At 42.7% G+C, this 20,041-nt stretch overlaps 2 protein-coding genes across 2 annotated transcripts; one reads left to right on the top strand and one right to left on the bottom strand.

Annotated features, from left to right (window-relative positions):
- Positions 1–405: 405 nt before the first annotated feature.
- On the top strand, positions 406–4,679 carry adoa (2-aminoethanethiol (cysteamine) dioxygenase a). Its single transcript, XM_085360327.1, has 2 exons — positions 406–961; positions 3,349–4,679. Exons 1-2 carry the CDS (start codon positions 626–628, stop codon positions 3,802–3,804), a joined length of 792 nt encoding a protein of 263 aa, XP_085216453.1. The 5' UTR covers positions 406–625; the 3' UTR covers positions 3,805–4,679.
- An 11,338-nt stretch (positions 4,680–16,017) lies between these two features.
- egr2b (early growth response 2b) lies at positions 16,018–18,016 on the bottom strand. The gene is made up of 2 exons (XM_085360326.1): positions 17,738–18,016; positions 16,018–17,438 (listed from the first exon to the last, which is right to left on the bottom strand). The coding sequence occupies exons 1-2, from the start codon at positions 17,901–17,903 to the stop codon at positions 16,264–16,266; spliced, it is 1,341 nt and encodes a 446-aa protein (XP_085216452.1). The 5' UTR covers positions 17,904–18,016; the 3' UTR covers positions 16,018–16,263.
- Between the last annotated feature and the right edge of the window lie 2,025 nt (positions 18,017–20,041).

Below are 20,041 nucleotides of genomic sequence, written 5' to 3'. Positions count from 1 at the left end.
GTGTGTGGGCGTGGATGGGTGTGAAAAGTTAAAGAGAAAAGAAAGCCTCAGCAGAAGGAAAGAAACGGAGACGGAGGATGTGATGCGGGGGAGGGCCACAGAGAGTTCAGTGGCCTGTCTGGCCTTCCCCTCGACAAACTCGGCTGCGTCCTCGGGACCTCTGGGAAATGTAGTGTCACTGACAGACGGAGCTGTTCTTTATTGTTTCGGGCTCATTTGTACACCCGCCAGTCTTCCACAGTTGCACAAAGGTGTGTATTAAACAGGATCCGATGGCGCAGTGGTTCATTGCTCGCGTTAACGCGAAGAAGACCACGATAAAGTGTTCAGGTTAAACTTCACATCCCACGCTGCTTGTTGCTTCATGCGCAGGCTCTTTGAGCGAGGACGAGGAGGCGACACCGCGGAGAATGAGTGGAGGGAGGCTCTGATCTGGGCTTCAAATCAGACATTTTCACTATGAATTGCGTTTGTTTGTTTGATAAAAGTCGCACTTTTTGAACTGGCCGAGCCTACAGTACATCTGCTCACACTGCAGGATTTATGTGGCACTTCAACAAAGGTGGTGGAAATCCTGGCAGAGAGACGCCGAGAAGTTCTTTGCTTTTGTAATTTTGGGGACAGCATGCCGCGAGACAACAAAACTCCTCTCATCCAGAAAATAGCGAAACAAGCCTATACGACGTTCAGAGGCTTGCAGTCGTCTGCCAACGGCGACGTTAAAGTCGTTGAGGACAAACTTAATGGGCTAATCTCCTTAGTAACTGCCGTCAGGGCTTCCGACGTGAAAATTGCTCCTCGGAAAACCAACTCGAGCTCCGGGGCAGCGGAGCTCCAGAGCCCCCCGGTCACCTACATGCACATTTGCGAGACGGAGGTGTTCAGTATGGGTGTGTTCCTGCTGAGGAGCGGCGCGTCCATACCGCTTCACGATCACCCGGGGATGAACGGGATGCTCAAGGTTTTTACAGCTAACGCCATTTAAGCTAACTAGTTGAAGCCTTAACTAGCTGGACGTGTGCGTAACATACCTTTAACTTTCCACTCGAACTCACGTAGGGTCAGCAGGCTAAATAACTACGGTTAGCCCACACCTTTAAATACTTGATGGGTGGAGTCATTTATGTCCTTTTTCCAACATGGATGCTGCGTTACACCGTTTGGTGCCTTTCTGATACAGTCAGTTGTGGGCCTATTGTAAAGAAATGTAATTGGTGGCTGTGGTCACAGCATTTGTAACAAGGAACATAGAAATGGAAGTATTTTACTGACAGACAGAAATACATCTGGTGCTGGAGCCAAAGCTCTTCCAGGTCAGACTTCAGATTTGGTGAGTGTGATCACCTATATACAAGCAGACGTTTTGCTCTTCTGCTGGTCTGGAGCGTTCAGGTGTGCACTAACACACAAGTTCACCTCGTAGTCAGACCATGCAAAGCTCAGGTGTGAAAAACCCAAGAGCTCCATCTCAGATTGTGCAGGCCTCAGTTAATAAGTTATATGATACAGTTCATGTCAGTACAATTGGGGAAAAGTATGGCTTTTTTGTATGATTGCCGGAGAACATGGCACTACAGATAAGTCGTGTGTGAATAAACCACAATGTCCTTTGGACAGACTAGTTAAAGTAGTGATGTCTGCTAGAATGCACAGTGCTACGTTCAGTGAAAACAAAACACAACACATCTGATGTTGCAGCCAGAGGACCTCGGTGCAACCAAAGCACAGCTAGAGCTATCTGTCTGATAGCTAAAGCTTGACCAAAATTGCGTCATACAGACACTGTAATAAATGATATTTTACACAGACTGTGTATCTACTGTATGCAGACTTACATCGTGTGGAAGGAGAAAAATCATAATGTATTACTTTAACATTTTGAGGTATTTGGTAGGAGACAAAAATCAGCATCTGCTGTACAAATCTACCAAATCAAATATTTGTGAATAAGGGAGCAGCCAAAAGTAGCTGTTGCTTGTTAAATACTCAGTATGAAGATTGTTTTTAGTTTGGGTTTGTGGTTGTCTTCTACTAGAAGTGTCAGAGTGCACTAATTTGTTTGTTATAAACGCTTTTAAACCAAAAAAGCCAATTGCAAGTTGTTCAGCTCCTGTGCCTGCCACACCAGTGATCACCCCTCCACCACAGTTGGTATGAGGTGCTGATGTGGTGTCTTTGGTTTTCTCCAGTGTGGTGGTGTATCTTATAGCTAAACATCTCCATTTTGGTCTTATCTGTCCAAAGGATGTTGTTCCAGACATCGTGTGGTGTGTTCAGATGTGCTGACATTTTCATAATAGCGAGATGGGGCTTTCTCCTGGCAACTCTTAGAATTAGTCAATACTTGTTCAGTCTATTTCTAATTGTACTGTCATGAACTAGCATTTAGCATATTAACGCAGGCCTGTAGAAGCCGAGATGTTTCTCTTGGGATTTTTGCACTTTCTCTGAGGATTGCATCGTCTGATCTTGGAGTAAGTTTAGTGAGACATCCACTCCCAGGAAGATTGTGTTATTAATGCGATCGCGATGCGGGGCGATCGTGGCTCAAGAGTTGGGAGTTCGCCTTGTAATCGGAAGGTTGCCGGTTCGAGCCCCGGCTCGGACAGTCTCGGTCGTTGTGTCCTTGGGCAAGACAATTCCCCCGTTGCCTACTGGTGGTGGTCAGAGGGCCCGGTGGCGCCAGTGTTCGGCAGCCTCGCCTCTGTCAGTGCGCCCCAGGGTGGCTGTGGCTACAATGTAGCTGCCATCACCAGTGTGTGACTGTGTGTGTGAATGGGTGGATGACAGGTTGTGTAAAGCGCTTTGGGGTCCTTAGGGACTAGAAAAGCGCTATACAAATACAGGCCATTTACCATTTAATGCACATCTGAATGCTCCAGACTAATATACTGCCAAACTGTCTGCATGTATAGAGGTGTGCACACGCAGGAGCTCCTGGCTGCTACTGACCTTGTACCCTGTACCCATAGAAGCAGTAAGGACAAAAACACGGCTGGACACGGATCCATTCCAGCCAAAGTAATCAAAATAACTGAGTACATGTAAAAATGACCTAATACATGTAATTGATTACAATTAGCTGTCGCACCTGTAGAATATGAGCTTCTGTTCACACATGTGACTAAACAGTTATAATAGTTACATGAATAGTTATTTTAAACTGGTTGGATTCCCAGCATGGACCTGGCTTTTAAGTATAGTCCCCACATTGTTAAGGTCGGGGCTTTAGGAAGGCTATCCAGAAGCTGAATGTTCTTAACTTCTGGCTAAAGCTATTTGCATATCTCTTTGTCAGCAAGTAACTAGTTTCCATTCTTGCTAACTTTTTCCTGTCCTGTGGTCCAGGTTCTCTATGGAAAGGTGAACGTCCGCTGCTTTGACAAACTGGAGCAAAACCTGGCTGTAACCACAGTCCCACCCGTATTTGACCCCCCGGTACCCCCACTGCAGATGACCTCCGTGTGGCGTGCCGTGCTCCGCTCAGTGGTTGAGTACTCAGAGAACAGCGGGCCATGTCTCCTCACTCCTGTGCGGGATAACCTTCACCAGATCTACGCAGTCGATGGGCCCGCCGCCTTCCTGGACATCCTGGCTCCTCCGTACAATTCAGATGATGGGCGAGACTGTCACTATTACAAAGTCCTGCAAAGTGCACTGGAAGATGAAACCGATGCAAAAGGTCACCAGGAACAGCAGGGAGAGAAGGGGAAGGAAGAGGAGGTGTGGCTCTTAGAAATCCCTCAGCCGGAGGATTTCTGGTGTGGTGGGGAATCATACCCAGGGCCTGCAGTCTCTGTGTAATAGAAGCCTGCGCTCGAAAGCAAACACACTACAAAGCATTACAGACTTGTTTGTTCTGCCATCTTCCAGAAGGAAAACCAAAAATTGAGTCATAATCACCTGGAAGTTACCTGGACTGACTGCCTTGCTCTTGGTTAAGGATAATATATTAGTGCAGAGGTATACACAGGCTTAAACTGACTTAAAGCCCTCCTGGAGTCAGGACAACTGAACAGCCTTCCACAAATATCCCTGTGATCCCGGGGAATTCTCATTCCTAATATGGTGTTTTCCTTCAGATCATTATGTGGCCGTGTACACTGATGAATGTTATTAGCAACACTTTGTGAATGGTGGGGTATCATTAGGATCTCTGCTGTGCTGCTTGTTGTTGGTCTCTGCTGCAGAGAGCCTCCACATTGCCAAAGCCTGCAGCTCTCCTGTCTGCCTTATATGTGAATAATGAATGTACACTTATGAAGAAGGCCATGTACCCACTCACTGCACACATTATATTTACGCTTTCTTTTTATTCTTTTCACTTATCCATGACATGCTTCCTAAACAGGTTTGGTCAGTTATTAGAGGAAAGAAAAAAGCCGTTTTTACAAAGATGGCTATGGCTAAGTGCTGGAAATGGAAGATGTATTGGATAACTTTAATATTTTAACCATTTTCACTGTCTTTGACGTGAATCCTACGTATGTCACCTGAGCTTATGCCTGGAATTCCCTGCGGCCTACGTTTGACTCCACACACATTTGTGTCAGTATGACCATGATGCTGTTACTTTGATGATGAATGTATGTGGAGCAATAAAACAGATGAAGATGCTCACAAATAAAAAATGTCTTTTATCGTTAATAGAGTTTAAAATCTGACGAAAGTTACTATATTTTGGGAGGAGGGTGGGTGCTGAGTTACTCAGCAGAAACCTGCCTGGCCCTGTCAGTGACCTGCACCACTGACAGTCAGAGTGTAGTCTGCAGTGCTGATCCTGAGGGAAAGTGCTGTCAGCTGTTGATGGGCTGTTTTGACCCAATCAACATATTGTATTTTTCCAGAATGCCTGCAGAAACTCGTACTGTCCTGGGTCAGTGACCAGGTGTTTTGAGTTGTTGTATCGTTATTGAACTTTGATTTTGTCTTTGTTTATCTTTTCTCGTTTTGGTTTCTGTTTCTGTGTTCCATGGTTGCTGTTCCCTCCTAGTCAAGTTATGTTTCCTGTTTTACTTTGAAAGTCTGTGTCCTATCTAAATGTATTGAGTTTTGCTTCCTGTCTCGTCTTGTCAATAACTCCCAGCTGTGTCCTCCTTCTATGTCTCATTCCCTCGTTATCCCTCTGTGTATTTAAGCCTTGTGTTTGCCTCTGTTAGTTGCTGGTTTGCCTGTGTGCTCTCCCTCCTTTGTCTTATGGTTTCCCTCCGTGGCTCCCTGCGTCTCTGGTTTTGGCTTCAGGTTTGTTTTGTTAGTTTTATTCTCGCCTTGCTGTTTCTGTTTGTTTTCTCCTACCTCTTAAAATAAAGCTCACTCGCATCAAAAGTTGCTTCCTGGGTCCTACTTCCAACCTCCACTCGTCTGCCACTGCCGACGTGACACGTACAGTATTTTGCAATATTCACAAGCCACTCCTGATTTTTCTTATTCTGCTAGGGAAAGTAGAAGCATATGGAAAATAAATAGAAATACAGTGTATAAACAAAAATAATCGCCTTTATTCTTCATCATGGTCTGAACTCTTCTAGCGAAGCTTTCTAGTAATTTCTCTGAGTAGTCTTCAGGAATAGTTCTCCAGACTCTTTGAAGGATATTTCTTCTTTGGATGCCTTTTTGCTCTCTGTCATCCCATGATTCTGAGGTTCAATTATGTCGCACAAAATCATAACAACAGTTGCCTAACGGTGCTTAAATTGTAAGTTAAAGACTACAATAAGAGAAAACAGTAAAAATGAGCGATGAGATGACCCGCGTTGGGAGCAGTGGGAGATAAAACACCATTTTTGTTTCCCTTTTTGTTCTTCGTGACAGCCAACCTTACACTGAGAGCACTACACAGATTCTACATTCCAGCAATATCCACAAATATTATAGACATATAATAATAAACACCAATAAATAGAATGTTTCTATATTTTAATATAAAGCTACAAATTTAAAAGTCCACTATAGATAACCTTTTGATAAAGGTGCATGGTGAACAGTGTGCATTAGACTGTGGAACAGTGAGAAATGCTGACAGTAATGTTAAAGTCTCTACACCCACCCACTGGCGTTAGCGAGTCGCGTGCCCTGTGGGAGGAATGATCTCCTTGGTCTGTCCGTGGAGCAGGAAACCAACTGCAGGCTGTTAGTGATGCTGCTCCGCTTACTGCCCGCTGGTCTGTTAGGCTCTTCAGCGCTATGCAAACAGAGGAGGCTGCCTTCCTCACCATTCTGTCCAGATTCAAAGTGTCCCTCTTCTCTGTGCAGCCCCTGAAGACCATCACTAACTCTCTGGTTTTGTTGGTGTTAAAATGCAAGTAGTTGGATTGACAGCGTTCAAGAAAATCTTGGATCAGTGTCTTGTACTCCTCGTTGTATAAATTGTCTTGTTTAAATAATTGTCTGTCAGAAATCAAACAATGGTTAAATGACAATTTCCTTCAGTTAAATGCAGATAAACCAGAAACTTTGATTATTGCACCTGATCACATGCTCTCAGAAATTAGGCAGTATCAGTTTTTTAGACCCTTCATTTCAGTCGAGTCTCAGAAACTTAGGTGTTGTATTTGACAGTTCGATGTCTCTTGAGAAACACTAAACAACTTGTCCGGAACAGTTTTTATCATCTAAGAAACATTTCTAAACTCAGGCTACTGGTGTCAAAGGCAGAACTTGAGATGATTCATGCTTTTATCTCTTCTCGTTTGGATTATTGTAACGGTCTTTTTACGTGTCTCAACAAACCAGCTCTGGATCGCCTTCAGTCTGTACAGAATGCAGCGGCAAGACTTTTAACTGGTACAAACAAGAGGTCACACATTATTCCAGTTTTGGCTTCTCTTCATTGGTTGCCTGTAAATTTTAGGGTTCATTTTAAAATTTTCGTTGTAACTTTTAGAGCTCTGCACGGTGAAGCTCCCCAGTATATCTCTGACCTGTTGAAACCTCATGCTTCATCCCGAGCACTTAGGTCTTCAAGTCAGAGGCTACTGGTGGTCCCACGTACTAGGTTTAAAACATGTGGGGATCGGGCTTTTCAGGCACCGAGGCTGTGGGACTCTCTGCCGTTGCCTTTACGCTGTCTAGACTCCACTGACTCCTTTAAAAAGCAGCTGAAGACATTTTTATACAAACGGGCTTTTAATTCATTTTGACTTGTATGTCTGATCTTATTGTGAAGCACTTTGTGATTTTTATCTGTGAAATGTGCTATTTAAATAAATTTTACTTACTTACTTACTCGTCGTACTCCTGGAGCTGACAGTAACAGTAATATAGTGTACAGATTCCCAAAAGGAGGGCCTGATACAATCTAGTGATGGCTAAAGGTTACTTTGTGTCTAATAAACGATCACGTTTTCTTTGCTATAGTCAGCAGCTTCACTGACGTAATCTGAACACAAAGCAGTGGAATATTTCTCTGTGCACTTAGAGCCCAAGAGCCCCATTGTGTAAACTAAAAAGCTTTGTCCTTAATTACTATTAACATAAATATTAAAACATAACAGAGCAAACAAAAGTTTCTAAAAGACTAAAACGGAGACAAGAGCCTCTAAAGAAGATGTTACTGTAAAACTAGTCCCCTGTGATCGGAGATACATCCATGTTATAAATAAAAAGATGAACTGGTTTATCGATAGTAACTGAAACACGCACACATTCAACAGAAACTTTAACAACTCGACAACTTGTAAGGATGAACCAGTTAACCGATTAACAGTGTCACCTAGCCACTGTCAAGTTATATCTCAGAAAACAGATATAGCATCTCCCATGAGGAGGCTTTAGAAGCGACTGGAGATTAAAAGAGGAAAAGAATCGTTTGTATTGGCATCTCTGACTTATAAATTGTTTATTGAGCAGTTGTTTCCTTTTTTGGTTAAAGTCGATTGAAGGAAGTGTTTTCAGAAAGAAGCCAACAAGTATGACTAACGTTGTTATGACTCTGACTCTAAAACCCAAATAAGGAAAGGGATCGAACTGTTGTTCACATCACTCTTGGATTAGGGTGAAGTTTTGTAAACTGTTGAAGAAGAATCAAATGATGTGTTTCAGTTTAATCTGAATATATTATACTTTTATAAGCAGTTTTTAAAGCAAAGCCTTTTATTTGGAAATACAGGAGCACACTTCACAAAAATAAAAAAAGAATAATGGTTTTATGCATTTTAGTATATTAATATATATTTTTTATCATATTTTTATATGTCATAATAGTGGGTGAAAAATTCACACTGCATCTCACTTGTTACCTTCCTGCTGCTTTTTCCACATCTCACAAACACTTTGTTTAATGTCAAAGGAGATTACCAACTGCCAGGGAAAAATCGCTACTGAGGGTTTGAACTGTGACTGTGATTGTTGGAGTCACTATCAGAGGCTCAGATAGGCCAGCACCTTATCAGCCATACGCCCTGAAAATGCCGAAACCATTTTGGCAGCAATAAAATAAAATAAATAAAATAGTAGCTGCCTGTAAAAACTTTCCTGTAAAAATTTCTTGAATGATTTTTACATAGTCTACTGCACCATTAGGCACCTGCAAACACAGGTGGATAATTATTGAAATTTTGTGCTTGATCTACTTTTAGAAAAAATAATAATTAAAAATATTACATAGATATTTCATTTAATGTTTTCATTAATATTTTAATTGGTTGTGATTCTGAGGTAATGTCTGTGAAGGTTCTCATCCAGGTCATCGTAGTCTAAGGAGCTTGGAAAGAAAAGCATCTGAACTTCTTTAAGTTGCTTGAAGACGTTTCACCTCTCATCCGAGAAAGTTCTTCAGTTCTAAGGTCAAATGGTGGAGAGTCCCACATTTAAGCTCTGTGGGAGTGCCACGGGGGAGCCCATGGCACAGCCATGTTTTTGTCTGTAGAAGCCTTCGCTGTACTTAAATATGTAGTGGTGAGGCAGAGGTCTAACAGTGTGCAGATCTGATTGGGTGTGAAGTTGGTCCTGTCCTCCAAGGAGCTGTCTTCTTGTAGTCGTTTTCTGACAGTCTCCACGGCCTCTGTGGTGGGTATGCAAGTGAAGAGAGAGAATACATCAAAGGACACCATGGTTTCATCTGGATCCAGGGTAAGTTTCTGGACCTTGTCGGTGAAGTCGGTGGAGTTCTTGATGTGGTGTAGGGTGTTCCCCACAAGAGGTGCCAGGATGGTAGCAAGGTGTTTAGCAATGTTGTAAGTGGCTGAGTTTATGCTACTGACTATGGGTCTGAGTGGGACAGCTTCCTTGTGGATCTTAGGAAGTCCACAAATGCAGAGTATGGCATCCCCTGGGTAAAGGTGATGATATGTAGGGCGGTCAATGGTTTTGTCCTTTTCAAAGTCTTGAAGGCAAGCTATAACTTTCTTTTTGTAGCTGCTTGTGGGGTCTCGCTTTAAGGCTTCGTAGGTATTGTTGTCACTGAGGAGTGTAGTGATCTTTGTGTGGTAACCCGTTGTGTTTAGAACCACGGTGTACCTTCCTTTGACAGCTGGTAATATGGTGATGTTGTGGTCTTTGCTCAGGAAGCGACGGCCTTCTTTTTCTTGTACTGTGAGGTTAGACGGAGGGACTGGAGAGGGTGGCAGAAACTTTCATCCTGATTTGCTCTGCTTCTGTTTGTGATATTTTATCAGTCCGCATGGCTGTTTCTGTGGCTGTGATGAGGTCCACTATGGACAGCTGTTGAGGAGAAATGGCAAAATTGAGTCCTTTGGCTAACACTTTCTTTTCAGGTTCAGTGAGAAAAGTTCTTCACCCATTTTTCCTGACTGCTCTCAGGTGTGTGTTCTTCTCTGTGTTGTGTAGGTTCTGACTCCGTAGTAGAGCAGGGAGATATGGCCAAAAATATTTATCACAAAATAAATTTGAAAATTTGCTATAACGATATAACTGACGATATAATTGATGGGAGACAAAATACTTTACAACTCCACAGCTTTATTAGTGAAAAAAAAAACCCATCAATGTATTGTCACTTAAACAAGCAGCTGTTTTTTATGTGCATTAAAGTTATATAAAAATGTAACAGTGCAAATGCAAATTCTTTGCTGACAGTTTAACCAAAAGGCATTTCCAGTGGAAACTGGCCGACACATCCTCAGCATAACCATGTATAACATCCACAAAACTTAAAAACAGTTATACACACACAACACGGTAACATTATGTTGAAGCACAGTACGTATCACTCCGCGAGGCTCCGCCTACGATAGCCGTAATGCTCCGACAATCCATCAAGCGGTGCGGCTTCGTAGCTCAGCAAAGTCGCACTGAAACATTTGACAGATTTTCGAGCGCCGTGCACATAAAATCGTTTCGAGGTCAGTAAACACAACCAGAGTTCATACATAAGGCACACGGGATTATAAGGGGCTCTGTCAACTTTCAGGAAAATCAAAGGATTGATTTTAAGTGCGCCGTATTTTCCAAACAACACGGTAATAACGACGGCCCGCTAGCATGCGCTACCAAAAAAAGTGATTTGTTGTGTATCTGACGGACGAAAGCTAAACCAGTTCCACACCACTGAAGCTGCAGCATTTTTACAAACCAGTTCTGGTTCATCTGTTTCATTCAACGATCCGCTTTCACCCTTCTCGTTCTCCGTCGCCGCCATACTTTTTCCGCCATGCGCGTATGAAAACAAAGGCACTGCGCCTGCGCGTTTTATTCTATATTTATATTTATTCTATTCTATATTCTATCGCGATATCTCATTTTCTTATCGTTGCCCAACATTATACCGGTATTACCGTGAACGGTATGATATGGCCCAGCCCTACTCCGTAGTGAATGTTTCCGAAACGTTCCTCTCAAAATGTACGACAATATGTCTGTGAAGGTTCTCAGTCATCCTGGTCATCGTAGTCTAAGGAGCTTGGAAAGAAAAGTGTCTGGATTCTGAGGTAATGTTCCTGATGCAATAGAAAGCACTGACTGGTAAACAGCAAACTAAAGAGAGCCACTAGAATGGTTTAAGTTACTCCTGTTAATACAAAAAATATGAACACAGAATTCCATGAATGAAATTAGACACCAGGAGCAAACAAGGAAAAGGAAGAAAATAACACAACAAAATGACAAAGAAAAAGGGAAGGACAGAATAACACATGAAAACAAATGTTGATAGAGATTACACTTCATTTATTCATTTGATCAATTATTAATTCATTTTTTGCAGAGTAAAATACCAGTTTGAAAGCTACTGCATGTGCTGATACAGTGACAGTACAGTGGTTTGCTCAATTGTTGACTGCAGAGGGTCACAGTTAAAAGTTACATTGACAGATTTTTTTAAATGCGAGATTAAGAAGCAGACTAATGATCAGTAGGCAGCAGCTCATGCCAAGAAAGAGGAGGTGGAAAGGTGAGTAGACATGGAGTAGAGATAGTGAAGATGAGCTGAAATACTTGGGCTCAACCATCCAAAGCAATGGGCAGTGAACAGGAGAGCTGAAGAGGAGAGTGCAGACAGGGTGGTGTGGGTGGAGATTAGTTTCAGGGGTAATTTGTAACAAAAGAAAGCAGCAAGAAGGAAAGGGAAGATTTACAAGATAGCAGTGAGACCTGCTATGATGTATGGTGTGGAGACGGTGGCAGAGTTGATGATTTTCACAGCGACTGACCAAGATGGAAAGACTGAGACAATCTGAGAAAATCCCAAATCAAACAGCTCCCTTTGAGCAAAAATCTTCCTTCCCACTTTTAAAAAGAAGAAACTGCCAGTAAAGGCAAACTCATGGAAAGGCAACCATCCTCTGCGACCTGGTGACGGGAGAAAGACTAGACAAAAACCACACTGTAGAGGAGAGATTAGTAATAATTCATGATGTGTAATCACACGGTCAGTGAGGAAGAAACACCCAGTGCATCATGGGGAGCTCCCAGCAGCCTCCACCCACTGCAGCTTAATTAAGGGACCATTCAGAGTCACCTGATCCTGCCACGACTATGTGCTTTATCAAAAAGGCTGGCTTCACTCATTCAATCCCAAATCCAACTTAAAATCATCCAACTCACATACAAGGCCTTGAAAAATCAGGCCCCATCCCATCCAAAAAGCCTTGTAGTACCTTATCAATAGAGCACTTTGCCCTCTGACTGCTGGTTTCCTTGGGGTTCTTACAGTAGTTAAAAGTAGAATGGGAGGCAGAGCCTTCAGTTTCCAGGCCCCTCTTTGGTGGAACGAGCTTTCAGACAGACACACTCTCTACTTTTAAGATTAGGGTTAAAACTTTCCTTTTGGATAGTTAGGACTGGATCAGGTGACATGGATCGCCTCCCTTATTTACGGTGCAAAAGACCTAAACTGCTCCCATGATGCCCTGAGTGTTTCTTCTTCACTCAGTTTTTTCATTTAATATGCATTTATACACCACTCTGCATTTAATCATTTCTTCTGCAGTGCGTCTTTATCCCACCTTCCTACCCTCACCCCCAATCAGTCGTGAGAGATGGCCCCGCCTCCTCCCTCAACCTGGTTCTGCTGGAGGTTTTTTCCTGTTAAAAGCAAGTTTTTTCTTCCCACTCTCACCAAGTGCTTGTTCAGGCGGTTGTCTGTTTGTTGGGGTTTTCTTTGTATTATTAGGGTCTTTACCTTAAAATATAAAGGGCCTTGAGGCGACTGATGTTGTGATTTGGGACTATAAATAAAAGAATAATATAAATTTTAAAAAAATTGAACTGAACTGTTGTAATGAAGCTAGAGTGGGCGTGAACGTTCAAACATCTTTCACTTCAGTTTAGTTTTATTCATATAGTAACAGTTCAGATCAATGTTTTTTATACTGTAGAGTGAAGATAGGACAATATTATAGAGAGAGCCTGATCAGCTGATCACCTGTGAGCAAACACTTGGTGATTGCAGGAAGCAAGAACTCCCTTTTAACAGAAATAGGCCTTTGTCTGAACTAATATCAATTAGGCAACCATCACCATCCTAACGAATTTGTAAAAGTCACTGGGAGCTAATGGTCACACTACTATACTGACCCATGTAGAAGCATATCTGCATTTCATGTTGGCTAACATTATATCATAACACAGCAAACTGAATTTACTATAAATAAACCCATAATTATTCTTTTCCTTACATTTCCAAGTAGATGAAATCAAGACTTGAAATATTACTTTTGGCTCTCAGCTTTTGCAGACTTCGGTTTTTAGCTCAAGGTTTCTGGGTTTGTCCTCTAAGAGTGAATCTCAAAAATAATCACAGTACTGTTAGCTTTCATTCATGTACGTATTTGGCTACATACAGCAAAGGAATGTGGGTATGCAACCCATGCAGATGCGTTTGCATGCAGACATGCAACAGATAAATAGACAACAGTTAAATGTTGACGCTCACCACAAAAGAGAAAAGGATGAAAAACACCAACGATCAAAAACGCAGTAAGGGCCAAGAATAGCACAAACAGCAGCCCGAAAACCGGTTGTTCCACGTATTTTTGACGCTGCCCCCTACAGACAGACAGCTAAAGCATACTGTTTGCAAGGCTGTGCGTGTGTCTGTATGCCAGAAAGTGTTTGTCCGTATCACTTTCTCGCATACAACTTTACTGCCAAAGTAGAATCTGCAATCGGGTTTTAGTGAAGTCACTTTATATCCTTTATTTATCTGCGTAAAATGTGTCATTAAAACGAAGAGCGCAGCAGTAATGGCAACAAATTTAACATCACAGTTTTATCAGGATAAATGGCCAGAACGGACTCGGGTACAAGAGACACTTTCAAAAACAGGTCATTTCTTTATTTCGTCTCAATTCCTGTTGACTACGCTCGATTTATCAAAAAAGAGAAAAAGAAAATGTAAAACAAATATAGAACACTAAGAAATATCGAAATCACTTTTTGCCAGCCGATCGTCTCAGACTGAAAACAAAGAAAGAAAAACGTAGAAGACAAATTGGACAACCCAGTCTCAGGTTAACTTACGTTCAGCTTTACACAGAAACAGGTAGAAAGGACGGTGTGCGGCTGCGGTCTGCTTTTCTGCTTTTACTTCATATTTTTCTCATTTTTCTGGACTTTCAAGGCAGTCAGGCAGGGGTTGGACATAGTTGCATTTTTCTCATTAGTAAACAGTATTTTTATGGAGTGTGTACAAAATTATTTCGTGAATATAGTCTTAAAATTGTAGTTTTGAGAAAACAGTGCAAAATTTCAACCAATATCTGAACATGCGTAACATTAAAATGACTCTTTAGAAGAATTTCACGGTTTTCATGAAATCGTATATTTTCATTAATAGAAGATTCTTTATTGCCAAGGAAATCCCTTTACTTTGAGAGAAATCGAGTCTATATGCCATCTGAGGGGAACGAGAAACCCGAATAAAATTGTGTTTTCTCTCACTACTTCTCAAAGGCACAGCAAACAGCAGTTTTTCCTTAATACGACCAAAATTCTGAAGCATTTAGTACTCTACATCGCTACATACTGTTTATGATGTGTAATACACACTAAAAAGCCTCAAGTAAAACAGCCATAAATAATTCGGCTCCACCACAAGTGAAAAGAACCACATCCGGGTGTTTATTCATATACAGACATTTGGTAAATGGAAAGGAAACAGGTGACCGCCGTTTTCCCATTGCTGAGAGGCGTTTGCTTCTGATTCACAACAGATAATAATAATAATAATAAAAAACACGCACACACACGGGAAAATAAACATTTGAAGATAAATAGGAGACCCATTAAAAAATATTTATTAAAGTTTGTAAAAGTAACAGTTTGAAGGAGCAAATTAAACACAATTTACTTTATATACCAAAGCTTTTTATTATTATTATTATTATTATTATTATTATTATTACTACTATTATTAATACTATTTTTTCTAGAAATGCTGATGAATAGGAATTCCACACTGATCAATAGACCTGAAGTCGATTAGTCTCCGTGATTCCAAAAATAGTTCTTTAACTATTCAACTAACAAATAACCCCAGAGAGTGAACTTTAGGATTAAATGTCTTTGTTGCAGCACTTGTAAAATGATTTCATTTCATGAATTGTGTGGAAGTATCGTTCGTCTTTGTTGTTGCCTCTCATAAACATATATTTCCTCTTAGATCTAGTTCATTTTTAAAGTAACGAACCGCATCAAAGTGGTGTGAGATGTAGATGTTGTGCGCTTCGCATGTTTTGTCTAAACTTCTAAAGTTTGCGCAAATGCTTTGTTTCACCTTCGCTGCGTCAAAGGACGGACTTGTTCTGCTGCTGTCGGCGAGCGTAAAACAAATCATTTGCATATGATAGCCTGTTTGTAACCTGATGTGACACCTAAATAAAAACTGAGTGGGCAAAAGTCTGAGTCAGAGATGCCATTGGTGACGCAACGTGGGATTTACCCGTTAAAATTTCCAGCGTCAACAGATCTTTTTAGAATGCAAATAAAAAGTATCGTTCACTACTTTCAGCGCAGTGACCCGGTAGGTCTCATAAAAGCAGCTTTCGGGTGCTGCAGATTAGAGCAATGAACCAATCGGACTCTACCGGCTGTGTTTATCATTCTGATCCATTTAATAAGTCTCAAAACACACATCACAACAACAACAGCGACAACAACAAAAAATCAAATCAAATCAAAAAGGTCAAGTCGCTATGAGTCAAACATTTACACTCCAACATGGTTTAAACATTAACCACAACTGCTGAACAAATGGAGTTACACGAGACAAAATGCGTACAAAAATAGAATGTCTTCCAACTTTACATATGAAAGGACAAATATGCATTGCGATAGAAGCGTCCTTGAATCAGTATGTGTACAAAAAGACACACAGCAAGGCACTAAAGGGAAAATTAAGAGTTCCACAAACATGTTAAGATGAATTCATTGTCAATTTAATAACTTAAAATTGTTTAATTTCTTGGAAACGTTATTGCAGTTATTTCACATTCGCGCACAAAAGCTGGGCTCTTAGTTAAGTGTTGGCTAGATTTTATTTCATAAAGTCCCTTTCACATTACAAATGATCTATTAATTTTGTATGAATTGTATTGGCTTTTTTATTTGTATTTTCAATAGACTGTGCAGTCAAAGTGCATTCGTGTCAGTCTTTCACTCAGTTCTGCGGCAGGAATGGGAGAATGTGCGTATCTGCGCACTACTGCACAAAAGTTCTTGTTTATTCCCATCCTGGTGATTGGACCGCGGTCTTCAGTTCACAATAGCTGAAGAACTGTTCTGATCGTACCCTTCTTTTTTAGGTTTTCTTCTTAGTTTAGTTTTAGTTCACACTGCCTCGGTGACAGCAAAGCTTTCCACGGAAACCTACGAACAGATCCCGTTGGCTGCGCTGATGCCGCCTGATAACCGGTCCAGTCCGGAGCTGCTGGATGAGGAAGAGGAGGAAGAGGAGACAGTGGAGGACTTCCTCTCTTTCTGTCTCAGGTGAATTTTTGTATGTCTCTTTCTCTCGTCGCTCCGAGCAAACTTGCGGCCGCAGAAGTCGCAGGCGAACGGCTTCTCTCCCGTGTGCGTACGGATGTGAGTGGTGAGGTGGTCGCTGCGGCTGAAGTTACGCATGCAGATCCGACACTGGAAGGGCTTGTGTCCAGTGTGGATGCGGATGTGTCTGGTCAGTTCATCCGATCGCGAGAAACGCCGGTCGCAGCCCTCCGCTGGACAGGGGTACGGCCGCTCATGGATTGGTGTCTTGCTGGGTCTGTTCGGGTACTTTCTGGGTCGCAGGATTGGCCGCAGGGGCAGATTCTGTGGGCTGTACGCAGAGGGGAGCCGCGGCGCCCCTCCCTCGGAGGCACCACTACCCGGAGCCCCCAGAGTAAAGTTCCTGATAGTGTTCAGGGGGGTCAGAGGTGGAGGGACACGGAAGGTATCAAGAGGACAAGAGCCAAACGGTTTCCGATCCTGGATGCCTGCCGTGTGCATGTCCCGCTGGCAAGTCGGCTGGAAGAAGCCCGAATAGTCGGGGATGATGGGGAAAAGCCCTGGTGCGTCTGAGCTTCCGGGCTGCTTGGGTGACGAGTAGGAGGGTGGAGGGTAAGAGGCGATGGGGCAGGTAGAGGTGGACAAAAATGCAGAGGGGTCCTGGTATACCTCCCCACAGCCGGAGGTGGAGTAAGGAGGCGGGGGTGAGTACAAGTGGTGGTGGTGCTCTAGCTCTGCCTGGCTCTGAGCCGCCATGGTGCAACTCAAATTACCACTGGAGAAGTGATTGGGAGATCCTGAAGAAGCCGGGGAGGAGGACGCTGAAGAGCAGGGAGGAGGAGGAGGAGGAGGTGGCTGGGCCACGTTGAAGATCCCCGAGACGATGTTGATCACTCCCTCGGGGTTCCAGTTACCTGGATATTGAGAGTCGATGGAGAACTTCCCCATGTAGGTGAAGGTCTGGTTGCGATGGGCTGCAGGCTGCGAGAAGCTGCTGGAATATGAAGAGAGGTCCAAGGAGCGTTTTTCTGCACTCATGTCTGCGCCCATCAAGCCATCTGCGGGGGGAAACAAATCAGAAAGCATGATTCATTAACCTCTTCACACTAGACCGGAAAGTGGGCTTTAAGTGACAGAGAGCAGGTGCATCTGTGTTCCGTTACGCACGGACTGCGCTCCTACCATCCCAAACTTCTTAAGTACAGCACTCCAAAATTTAACAGAAATGTGTCCGTGTTATTCTTTCTTGCAGTCATTTGCGAAATGTTGAAAAAAAAGCAGTTTTTTATTGTTTTGTTTTTGGATGTTGGATGTATAAAATGTTTCACACACACACACACACACACTGTTTTCTTACCTGCTGCCACATTAATCTGGTCGTAATGCGCGCCCAAGTCGTTGTTGGGGAAGATCGCCACAGAGGTCGGCAAACTGGTAGCAATGTCATCCATGGAGTAGACGCTCTCGGCATGCGCGAACCCTCCGAGATTCACCGGCACTTTCTCCAGAGTTTTAGCCGTCATTGTAGAAGGATCGAAGTTAGCGCGTCTCCTTGCCCTCTGTCCTGTTCTTTCTGTTCTTTACCTCAAAGCTTATCACAAATAGGGGATATGTAACCCAGCCACGCAGGGGGTCACCACTGCATGTCTCTGTCAGTCAGCGTGTGTTAAAGGATGAGCTCCGTGTTCTTCATATGCTCTGATGATCGAGTTAAAAGGGTGTAAAGTAACGGGAACGGGGGCCCTGACACTAGTATGTATATATGGGGAACCTTTTCAAAACGTCATTAACCAAATATGGAAGTGGGAGGGGTAGTCGAAGAAGAACGAAGAAGCTGATTGGCCGGAAGGCTCCATGACGCTTTCAAAGGGAATCTCTTGTCAATGGAGAGCCCGTTGCTCCAGGATAGATAAGAGCGACTTTTTCCACCTGCTGCAAAATTGCAACAACCTGCGCAGAACCTGACAGCAAGAGCACACAATAAAAAGCGCATGCAGCCCTCACTGATGCACCTGTCTTATCATCGTTTACACGTTTATTCTCGCGCATATGCTGTTTAATAGCGCTCTGCGATCAAAAGAGGAGGAATTCCGGTCTCAGGCGTAACCCATATAAGGTTGAATCCGGCACGAATGGGCCCACCCTCCATGTTCCATATTTGGGTTAGATTCCGGAAAACGATCATCGGAAAGTGACGAGTTTTACCGAGCTGAGCATTATGAGAGTGAAAGAGGGAGAAAGACACTGAGGCATAACCACAAACAAATGAGACGGACAGAGGGGTGGAATTTACTTCTTTGGTAGACGGGCTGCATGGGCACGGAAATTTCTGACGCTCTCATTTGACTATGCTCTAGGAAAGACTCGATTTAGTTCACCGAGGAGTTAACTATAGTAATTGAGAGATATTTATAGAAAAGGAAAAGGAAGCCAATATTTATAGAGGCAGCGGTTATAGGTTTTGTGAAATAACCACACACACGGACCACGAGTTTACAGTGGTACACATACATACTCTTGCATTTTTATCAGCATAGCGCCATTTTTCAATGAAAATAGCAATTGGGCCAAAATTTAGTTTAAACAACTGGGACGACACAGAGTGTGTTTATTAGTACTCGTGAAAACTGCATGCCCTCCTGTGGCCTCTTTAGGAAGTGTGCCTTCTCTGGCTCTTCCTCTCTCTCGCACACACGCGCACAGAATTCACAGACCTGTTCTGATCTTGTAAAGTCCCTTCGTGGGTGGAGAAAGTTGACAGACAGAACGCAGAAAATATCGGGCACCTTTAGTGGAATAAACTTTCCACTGTGTGTGTTGCATTGTACAGATACATTGCACAGTCACTACTGTCTTGCTGTGATCCAAATATAGGCCTGGCAGTGACCTCAGGCTGTGAGACGCTTGAAAATATTCTGTAATCATCTCAAAGAAACCTCGAACTGACCCTGCTGGAAACCAACAAAGAGGCTGATGATGAGCTTACCAGATCATTGATCCATATCTCACTGCTAATATTGGATAAAGAGTGATGTACACTCACAATAATAATGCTTAACACCACTATGAAATCATTCCAACAGGTAGTCAAAACAACAAATCTCATGCATGTTAGGAGAGGGAATTTAACCAGGGAGTTGGTACAGAGAAGCTAATGAGGGAGAAAATAAATAAATAAGAATAAAAGTGCCAGAGTTAGAGGCCTCTATGCTGTATTCACACACAAACACACACAGAAACAGGAGCTGGCCCACTGGTGCAGTAGGGCTATGTTTTAAAAGTATAAACTGATGGAGTCAGTGATAATTAATGATCTCACCCGACTTACTTGACCTACTAATGCTGTTTCACTCAGTGCCCCCGTCATCATCACTGTTGCTGCTACTACAGTTTTCATATTTTTCAACTGCTGCTGGCACCGCTTACACTGGGAGTTATAAATGAATGTACTGTCCAGCCTGCTGCTAGGCTTTGTCATACTGGCTTTTGCCTGTTGTCTAATATGACTTCAGATATAGGCCATTGAAAATCCTTAATAAGCGTTTCAGTTCTCCATATATGGTTATTCAAAGTCAGCACTGTATGTGTCCCAGCCACTGTCTCTGTCAGGTTTTCAATTCCAACCATATTATCGTTCTCACAGCTGCACACTCATCGTCTC

Source organism: Diplotaxodon limnothrissa, linkage group LG8 (genome assembly GCF_057381915.1).
Source record: "Diplotaxodon limnothrissa isolate DT_005_m linkage group LG8, D_limnothrissa_male_GT1.1, whole genome shotgun sequence".
NCBI classification, from domain to species: Eukaryota; Metazoa; Chordata; class Actinopteri; order Cichliformes; family Cichlidae; genus Diplotaxodon; species Diplotaxodon limnothrissa.
Note: the sequence above shows the minus strand (reverse complement) of the source record. Positions and strands in the feature narration are given on the sequence as shown.